The sequence below is a fragment of the Cyclospora cayetanensis genome, unplaced genomic scaffold (assembly GCF_002999335.1).
Source record: "Cyclospora cayetanensis isolate NF1_C8 unplaced genomic scaffold, CcayRef3 CcayRef3_contig_143, whole genome shotgun sequence".
Classification (NCBI taxonomy): Eukaryota; Apicomplexa; class Conoidasida; order Eucoccidiorida; family Eimeriidae; genus Cyclospora; species Cyclospora cayetanensis.
In genome coordinates, this window is record NW_020312085.1 from 1 (window position 1) to 9,857 (window position 9,857).

At 53.8% G+C, this 9,857-nt stretch overlaps 1 protein-coding gene across 1 annotated transcript; it reads right to left on the bottom strand.

The window, feature by feature from the left end:
• Positions 1-5,610: 5,610 nt before the first annotated feature.
• Positions 5,611-7,606, bottom strand: LOC34617856 (pyridoxal phosphate homeostasis protein). The gene is made up of 5 exons (XM_026336711.1): positions 7,090-7,606; positions 6,646-6,791; positions 6,341-6,480; positions 5,806-5,951; positions 5,611-5,735 (listed from the first exon to the last, which is right to left on the bottom strand). Exons 1-5 carry the CDS (start codon positions 7,604-7,606, stop codon positions 5,611-5,613), a joined length of 1,074 nt encoding a protein of 357 aa, XP_026192496.1.
• Positions 7,607-9,857: the final 2,251 nt, after the last annotated feature.

Here is a 9,857-nt window from a genome sequence, read left to right on the forward strand (position 1 = left end):
AGCGAGCGAGCGAGCGAGCGAGCGAGAGAGAGAGAGAGAGAGAGAGAGAGAGAGAGAGAGAGAGAGAGAGAGAGAGAGAGAGAGAGACAGACAGACAGACAGACAGACAGACAGACAGACAGACAGAGACAGAGAGAAAGGGACCGAGAGGGGCAGAGAGACCAAGAAACATTTAGAAATTTCTAAAAATGAAGTACGTACAAGCAGGGGGACGAATCCAAGGCGCAGAGGAACAAAAAGAGAGACTTCACAGAGAAATGTAGAGGCAAAGGGGAGAGGACGTGAGGAAGAGGCTAACCTTCTTTTGCCTTGTAATACCACTTCTGCGACACCCGAGGGTCGCGGATGAACTGCAGGCTGTACCGACCAAATCCAACCGTGAAACTGAAGCATATGGAGTCACTCAAACAAAGAAGAGCCTCAGAGGTGTGACCAAGCATTATGACAAGGATAGGCATAAAGAGGAGCGCCCACGGCGTCACGCTGAGGGCATCTAAACAAAGGCTAAAGGTGTGTGCGCATACACATGGATAACGCAGACAAGACCGGAGAACAAGTGTCCACCTGCTCGCTGCTTTTGTGTCGCGTGCGAGGTTGGTGTATTCCGTCTCTGAAGGACGTTCATTTTCAGCCTTATCGGCCGTTAAAAGAAGCCAAAAGCTTGTAAGGTGATGCCACAGGCTTACCGCCAAATATATTTAAGGAGTTTCTTCGCAGTTGTCATCAGTACATTACCAAAAGCTGACAGCAAGCCGCCTTTTGTAGCAGAGCCACCCACATGACTCCCGGTTCTCCTGACGAATTGTCTTTGATCAGAGGAGCCTTCGGGCTTTTGTTTCTGCTGCTGCTTTTGCTGCTGCTGCTGCTGCTGCTGCTGAGGAGCCTGGCCAGCCTCGGAAGGGCTGGGGCCTTGCGAGCACTGAGACCTCTGTGGCTCAGGCCCCCCTGTACCCCTGGTGGCATCAGTGAGAGAGCGGCGGTGTAGCAGCAGACAATCAGGGGATCGTCTCAGGGGCAGATACGGCTGCGGCTGCTGCAGCCGGCAGGGCAGCAGCACGCTCCATCTTCCTGGCGCTGCTTCCGCTGCCACAGCTGCTGCGGCAGTTGCTGTTGTGCAGTCGGACGTAGAAAAAGGCCGTGGTGATGCAAAGACAGACGGCGCAGCCGAGCAAAGATGAAAGTGCCGCAGGCCTCCGCTTGCGCCAGGATCCGTGGTGCACCTGCTCGCGCTCCGAGCGGCGGCGGAAGCAGCGAAAATCGCAACGCCTTCCTCACAGCCTCCAAGCAAACGAGTAGCGAAGGGGCTGAGGGGTGCCTTAGGACCCCTAGGGCTCTGCGTTCGAGTACCAGTAAGACGCCATCCCAGCACCACTGCTGGCTGCGGTGGAGAAAAGGGGGTTGCAGCGCATGTCCCTGAAGTAGAAGTACTTACGCCAACCGGGTAAGGGGTGAACGCGGTCAGGGCCCTACTGCTGCTGGATGCTGGCTTCGCTGCCACTGCAGGGGTGCGCCCAAGTGAAAGCGCCCGCGTCATTGTGGCTTTCGCCAGAAATCTCGAAAGAAGAGGAAGAAGCGGTGAAGAACCCAGAAACAGGCTCACACAAAGCTCACAGAAGTTCGCGCCCGCCTCGCTCTAGACAGGCTGCAGGGTAACATGCCGCAGTGATTCAACTTCTGCCGCCCGTGCGGCCCTAAACCCTCAACTATAGCAACCCCCCCAAGCAGATATCCGAGAGAAGAAACCCAACACCACTCGCAGCAACGGCTGGCTGCCCTGCCGCTCAATTCGGAGTGCTGCTCCGTGAGTGCATGCAATAGATGGCCCGGGACTGCAGCGTACTCTGAAGTTTAAAATTAGAAGAAATACATTACCAACCACCCTTTAACCGACAGGAAAGCCTATTACGCATCGCCAATTCTATGTTTGGAGACTACTGCATGCTTCCTATTGCGTCTGCTGCGGCATGCGGTACTCAATAGAATATCCGTAAAGACTCCTCCTTGTTGACCCACACATGGTCCTGTGCTGCATCCTCACGATAGCTTCCGCCTGATGTGTCCACAGGAGCCAACTCGAAGGCTCCTGCCGCTGATGACCACGGGGGTTCACTGCTGCCCCTGCTGCCACTGTAGCTCGACGATTCGACCTAGCGCTATGTACATAGAAGACAGATTGACGGAGTCCAAGCTACTGCTGCAGGCAATACATCAAAGCAGAAGTGCCTAGCTGTAGCCAGCTCCAGAGCTGCTCTTGTAGGGGTGGGGGATGGCTCAGTCCATCAAGCTAGTCCCCACACGAAAGCAGCGGGTGACAAGGGTAGGAGGCTGCACATCACTCTGGGGGCTGTAAAAAATGGGCGAATACACTGGCCCAAATGAATTTCTTCGTGGCGCAACTGCGTAGTAAGCCCGTATCGAGACCCCCTGAGCAGTGCCAGCCTCAGGCTGCTATTGCTCAAGGTCTCAGGCTGCTATTGCTCAAGGTGGTGGTACCGCTGTAGGCGCTCAACTCTGCTGTGATGGAGAAGCAGTTACAGAGGAAAGCGCGACTGTAGATCATTTGCCGCGCATCTGTGTCATCGGGTTGCCAAGGAAATCGCCCTCGGCTAAATTGGGGGCACCACCAAGAGGGAAACAGGGGCCGGGCGTGGAAGTCTAGTAATATGCTTAGCAGAAACCTTAAAGCCTCAAGCAGTGTGTACAACGTTGCGGCTGAGACAGAAGGCCCGGAACCCTGTGCTCACTCTGTTGCACCATTTTGCATTAGAGAGTCGTAGCAAAGAGGTATCTAGTTTTGGGACCCCCGCAAAATGCAAAGAGCACCACCCTCCATCGAGATGGGTATCCAAAGCTTCTGTAGAGCACATGAGGCTTATGTCGTGGGCTGCCACCCCTTGCAGCGATTCAGCGCACAAAAAGGGATTCTTTTGGTATGTTGATTGAAGTGACCATCCATGCCGCTCAGGACCCCAGAGACAAGGGTAGTTTTCTAATAGGAAAAAGAAGCCCCGTCAGCAAAAGCAGGAGGCAGCTTGATAAGCACACCCGCGAGGCATTTCCTTCATTACGGGTTAACTTGCATCGCCTTGGCCTAAATTAAGTGCGGGGGCTATAGGAAGCCCTCAGAAAGCATCTACAGAGGACACAGCCTCTTCCCAGTGCGGAAGGACCACGCGACCAAATTCGGTACTGTACCCTGATGTTAGGAGCTCTTTACTGGCCCCCAGTAGCGAATTGCTTTGTGCATTGTTGAGGTGATCTCATGACCGCTGCTGTGGAAGCGCCGTCTGAGGGCCCACTCCTTCCCATGCAGGGAGTCGAAGGCTGCGATTTTTATTGCTGATATTGATATCGTATCTCCGTATCACATTCCATTGTCTGTTTAAATGGCGCACTGGGGAATATGTATTTGCAGCTGTCTGCCTATCATGATCTCCTAGGAGGCCCATAGCAGGCTGTGTCTGAAATCGCGGTTCGTTAAACGAATTTTTGGAAAGGCGCGTCTCGCCTTCGCTAGCTTGAACCCTTCTTAGAATTACTGTGTCACCTTGCAAAGGCAGGACTACTTTGCCTTGCTGCTTCCACATCGTGGTGTATTTGCGCCAGCCAGAATTCGAGCTGCTGCAGGATGCGCTGCTGCTGATGGAGTTGACGCTGTCGCTGGGCTGAAGCGACATAGAGAGCGGCCACAAGTCCTGTTGGACCATTTGTTGCAGTGGCTGCATCTCGGAGGTACCAGTTTTGTAACCCCTCGGGGTTAATGGCGATGTATGTGTGTGTGTGTGTGTGTGTGTGTGTGTGTGTGTGTGTGTGTGTGTGGCGGGGAAGGCGGCGGGGAAGGCGGCGGGGAAAGAGGTATCGTTCATGCTTGAAACGCATCCAAGAGGCCGTGTTGTGCAAACATCATGAGAATAGGCTTTGTGAGAGCAGGGCTATTCAGCAGTAATATCCGTACATCACTGATCTTGTTTCATTGCGTCATGGTAATGTCAGAATCTGAATCTAAGTTTGTAAAGATGGGAGTCACTGATTCCTACAGCTTCAAATCACCTGAGCCTCAGGAGGCCAAAATGATTATTTAACCAAGCTACCACAATCTTTTCCAGATCAATCTTTGAAAGCTCACAAGAAAATTGAAGAGTGGCCAACCATTAATATAGAGGCAGGAAAGAAGGAAAGCTCTCCTTTCGATTCTTCGAAGGCCAGCGCAAATACTCATCCAAGAGAGCCGCGCACCGGACTTCCTGGGGCAGGAGTCTGCAGTAGCCAGCACCCAAGATAGTACACCAGACGTTGTATGTTGTTACGGCGCACGAAAAACGACAAAGACGAATAAGAGGAGCACAAATGTTTGACGCGAATACAGCGTCGATGATTTATGACAAGGGGGAATCTTGTGCTTCTCTGGAGCCTTCTCTATCTTCGGAAAAGCAGCAGGTACCCCAGAAAAAGCGATGGCTGGGAGTGGTGGCACGTTTGACACGCGTTCGCGACATGGTCCAGCAGGCCTAGCTCTTTTCGTAAATGGAAAACAGGACACAGGAGAGCAAGTAGCTAGCACTAACCGCAACACTAGGAGACTAGCTTTTGGCCGAAGCAACTGATACAAAAAACCGCCTTCGACAGGTCCTGCGCTAGCAAATGCACAGTGGACACGTTTCTTTGCCCTTGGAGATCCTTCATTACACTGGATCACACTCGTGTGAGCAGGCGACCCTCACTCGGAGATATATCTCCACGTCGGGCTTCCACTCGACACCTCACCGATACGTCTTTTAGCCATAGAGCCAGCTGAAGCATTCGCATTTGCTTTAGAGGATCTTGGGCAATCGCTGCTGAATCCAAAGAATAGCCGGCCTGTCAGCTTTATCGTGCATTTTCTCTAAATGTTTAGTGAGTTCCTCAGCACGTAAATATAGATGTAGATATCTGTTGGGAAAAGTTGGACTGCACTGTGACGCACTCTCGAACTGCGATTGCATTTGCAGCTTCTGTACAAAGAGGCGGAACGCAGCAATAGGTTCCGCGAAGGCTATCCTAGCAAGCTTTATGATGGCTCGCTGTCGAACGCTCTCAACTCCCTGAATGGGCATTTCTACCACCTATATTGCACGTCCCTCAAAGCCCTCCCTCTGTACCCATTCTATCTCTCTGCCTAATTATCAGTCTATCGATCACCCAGTAGCACAGCCCACGACTTAGCGGGGTCTTGAATCTACAGTCATACGTCCCGCAATGAGTCAATTTGCGCAGAAAGAGGCACGGATAGACAAAGTAGACAAAGTCGAATTTGGCTTGCGCAAAAATTGGGTGAGGAGTGGGCGAATAAGTATTCCTACAAAAAGAAATCAGGTACGGGCACTGCAGACACCCACAGGCCACCCGACAGAACTAGCTGATCCGTCTTGCGTGCATGCATGCATAATGAAATTGAAACACACTTGGTTCCAACACTGTATAGTAATCGCGCTTTCACCAAGGCCTCCGCACCCCGCGCAAAGGTCTTATAGCTGCGCGGCGAGACGCTACACACGCCACGGATCTCGTATGGCATGGCGCGCGAATATCAATTCTAAGAACCTTCCTCTTTGTATCGCAGATCCTTGCGGCCTAATGAACGATGCTTCTTCGCGGCCCGAAGATCGCGGTGCCCACGCGAACTTGTGTGCTGCCTCTAGGGATTGCGAGGTGCATGTCGCTCGACATTCCCATGCTCAGTTGCAGAGACTCGCCCTCTGTCAACCACAAACAAGGCAGCACAAACAACTGGCTGGACTGTCACCGCTTTAGCTTAAGTACGCCTACTGCAGGTAGTTGCTGACATCGGTCTCATACGCCAGCATCTCGCCCTACTTTCCAGTGCGTTCTTGATTATATCGTTTTCTGTCGCTTTGGCTTTCAGCTGCTTCATCCTGGTAAAAGCCTCCACAGCCGACTCTTCATCAACGGGGCTGCAGTGCGTTATACACCACATACACATACATACATACACAAACATACCTCCACATGCATACGTACGCCCACACAAACACATCATATACACACACAGACACACGGACCATAACAATTGAAGCCTGCACGGCTTCGGAAGGAAACAGATTCAAGCAGAAGGCGAATGGTCTGGAAAAAGCAAGCAAAACTGCGGGGCTTGTGTTATCTGGGAGTTGGCTTCAACACCCCCAAGGTCAAATGAAAAGGCCCTCCAGCTTATGAAAAGGTGGTAATGCCTGTGATTGGGGACTGCACAAATGTAACCACGTATACTCCAGGACAGCACAAAACACGGAAACGTGGAGATTTAGGAAGCGGCCTTCTACGCCGCCACTATTGTGGTCCTCACGCGACTGTCATAAAGCCTTTGAAAAGGAGGTTCGGGCATTCCTGAACGATGAAAGTGGCAAGGGCGAGAGCACCCATCTCTGCGTCGGGCCAAGTGGGTCCTGTTACACCGCTCTTTTGGGGTTCTAGACCAGCGTTTACCTACCACAAACACACAAGTACCTCAGAACAAATAAAATGACGTTGAAAAAACTACGAATACGGCGGCGATGCCGAGGGGGCGGGTTCGAGGGGATAGCCCGTAAGGAAGGGCGTCGGCAAGGGGCCCGAGAGAAAGAGCAACATCGAGGTGGAGAAGCTGCACACTTGGACTAATACTCTGAGCTTTTTATTGATCGGTGCGGCCTCTTGCTGCAGGACGCTTGCCAGCCTAGGGTTATCGACGGAGTCAACCGAGTAGAGAGAAGGAACTTCATGAAGTAGCTGCCGCACCTTGTTGGTCTGCAGGGAACCTGAGGGCGTAGAAAAAATACATGTCCTTAAAGAATGTGCAGCACAGAGGCGGTGGCGGCAGCAAGGGCTCACTAGACGAAGCCAAGTGAGGCACAGAAAGATATCGTGTAGGTGTCGTCTGATTGGTCTTCATCAACAGTATGTACACGCATGTATATGCACGGCTAAAAGAGGTACCCACGTGCATAGTTAGGCCTACGCATCTCGCTTCCTGAATTGGTCACAAGCCACGACTTGGACGTACATTTATAAACCCTTATTATTGAGTGTATCCTTCAGGGTTTAGGGTCAGCATACCAATGAGGTGCCAATGAACTCTGGTTGACACCTGTGCGGCCTTGGTGATCAACTCCTTTACATAATTCTCCCCAAAATGTTGCTGTCCTGCTAGTGCTGCTGCGCTGACCGCTGCTGGTGGGTAGGTTTTGCTGACGGCAACTAGCAGCGGGAGTGTCGGTGGCTCCGCTGGAGCGCTTCCAGCATCTGTGTCTGTGGCAGAAGTGGCCGAGGCAGCGCTTGCTGCAATTCTGGCCTGCACCTCTTGGATATTCTTCTGTACGTAGTCGAAGTTCTCCCCGGCGACCTCAGCTGCCATTGTACTAAGGAGGGCCAAGCAAAATGCGCCAGCAAGACGCCCAGAACCAAATCGAGAAATGGCAGCAACAGATGTCCCTTTTGTGTTTGCTGATTCCTTAGCGACTTTTGTGAACACAAGCTTGCTGCTGGTTGTGGCTGTTGCTGCACACCGTATCGGCTGCAGTTGTCTTGAAGGACACGTGTAATACTGCGTTGGAGTGGCTTTCGGCTGAAACATTCTAGGCACAAAGTGTTGCAACAATAAAAGGACTAGAAACATACACCCTAGTATCTAGACTGGGTGGCATTACAGTGTGGCGCACACAGAGATACCCGCAGGTGCAGGAGGCGGGGGGCGTGTCTCGATTGCCTCCTGCGGCGGCCCTCCCTGCGGCTGCTGCTGCTCCTGCTGCTCGGGCTGCTGCTGCTGCCGCTGCTGCTGCTGCTGCTGCATGCACCGCGCCTCCCCTGGCATGCCGGCAGCAAAGGCAACGGCAGCAGCACCACGGGGGCAGCAGCAGCGCCAGAAAAGTGCTGTTTTGTGTTTCTTATTACCATTCACTTTTATCGGGAAAACGTCTTGGGGAGCCGCAGGTTCATGCAGCGGCGAGAGGAGGTGCAGCGGCGGCCGCGGCAGCAACATCAGCGGCAGCAGCAGCAGTAGCAGCAGCACTCCTAATTTGTAGTCATAGTACCAGTACTAGCAAGTGTCAGGGCATAATCAAAACATATTATCGTGAAAAATCGTAGCTTACCGCTTTGCAGCCGGCGAGAGGCAGGAGTCCGCCCCCAGGATTCGTGCGTGGTTGCAATCATACGAACGTACACCCAGGACGAAGGTCCCGACGCCTACACCCCGGAACTTTCACGGGCAGCACTTTGTGGTTCTGAAGATGGTGCGGAGTTACAACAACCGGGGCCGCGACGGTCAGCTGGGTGAGATCTCTTCCAGTTACTCCTCCCTTTCTTCCCTACTGCTTCCCCAACCGTCCAGAAGTGACCCGAGAGGGGGGGCTGGCATGCGGCCTCCTCAAGACAGAACTCCTGCGGCAGGGGCCCTGTTGGCGCTAGCTGGCAAGTATTGCTAGAACCGTGTTTCCGGCCAAGGCTCGTCAGCCGCGCAAAGCTTCCGCGGAAAACGAATCCCGCGCCTCCTGTTCTCCCTCTGCTGCCGTTCTTCCGAGGGCCTCTCTCCAGGGGCACCTGGCACGCCGCTTCCCTTCTGCTTCCAGGTGGCGGTTCCTCAGGATGCCCCCTAAGGGAATACTGGGAGGCATCCAGAGAGTCCCCCCCGCCGGCCTAAATGGAGGAAGATGTGGTTGGTGCTGGCCTCCGGGTGATGCTGAACTGGCGCATGCGGGTTTGGGGTTTAGGATTAAAGGTTTAGGATGCTCTCCGGTGTCCCTCCTGCAGGCCGCAACCCCTCCTTCAGACCCCGCGGCAGGGGAAAGCTCCAGGTTCCTTCGCGCAACACGGCGATATCGCGCCCCTCTTACAGCTACAATAGAAACCGGTCAGCCCTGTAGGGTTCGAAATTCGAGCCATACACCGATCCCTGGGTAGATGGAGCCGGCCTCCCGTCGCTGGATACTCGTGCTCATCCTCCGCTCCTCAGGGTTTAGAGTATGTATTCGCAGATATACACCCCGTGGACGGGGGGGTCGCATTGGCGGACTCGGCCGCGCGATGGCCTCACGCCGCAGAGGCCGCCCCCAGCAGCAGCAACAACAGCAGCGTTTTGGTCGGAGTCGCGGGCGTGGTCGTGGAAGACGTGGGGCAGGAGGGCCCAGGGGGCCCCCTGCTACCGCTGAAGGTTTGGACGCGCAGCTAGAAGCCTACATGGGGGATGACGTTGTGAAGCAGCAGCTGGACCGGGACCTTGATGCGTATTTCAGCAACAGTGCCACTGCCGATGCTGCCGCTCCTGCAGCAGCAACTGCGGGAGAAGCCGATGCCGGAACGAGTACGTACACCGCTGCCGCTTTGCTCGTGTGGTTCATTTCTCATGGCGGTGCTGTTCCCTGTTTAGTGTCGCGATGGCCTTGCTCCTGCCGTAAATTTTCTTCCTCCGGTGCATTCTTGCGGGTTTACAGGCGCCATGGAGGTTTCTATGGAGAATTCCGCCTTGTAGGCGGCCGTTGTGTACCCAAGAGCTGTGTTGCGAAGCGGTTGCTGTGCTCAGTGCCGCCTTTCGGGTGAGGGTGCTAGGGAGTGTGATGCTCTTGGTAGGGCTGCATCAATATTCTTTGGCTTCTAGCGCTCGCAGTAGCAGTAGAGGCAGATGTTCTTTGTTTGGATACCCGGAAGGGGTTCCGATGAAACGAGCAGGAGGCAACAGACTCAGAGTCTGCCATATAGTTTTCTTTTCAAACACGAAGGGGCCCCCTGAGCGCCCCTGGATAGCCCTGTCTTGTGTGACGGGGACCCATCAAACCTTTGCCCGAAAGAAGCCGCCGCCATTGGCCGTGCAATACCATGGGGTGGTTGTT

What these genes read in the sequence shown, in the direction of transcription:
- LOC34617856 (XM_026336711.1), bottom strand. Translation starts at nt 7,606, where the DNA reads ATGTTTCAGCCGAAAGCCACTCCAACGCAGTATTACACGTGTCCTTCA. An exon ending in AGTTCATTGGCACCTCATTG is followed by an intron (nt 6,792 to 7,089) that starts GTATGCTGACCC and finishes CTACGCCCTCAG; the next exon opens with GTTCCCTGCAGACCAACAAG. An exon ending in AGCTCAGAGTATTAGTCCAA is followed by an intron (nt 6,481 to 6,645) that starts GTGTGCAGCTTC and finishes TGTTTGTGGTAG; the next exon opens with GTAAACGCTGGTCTAGAACC.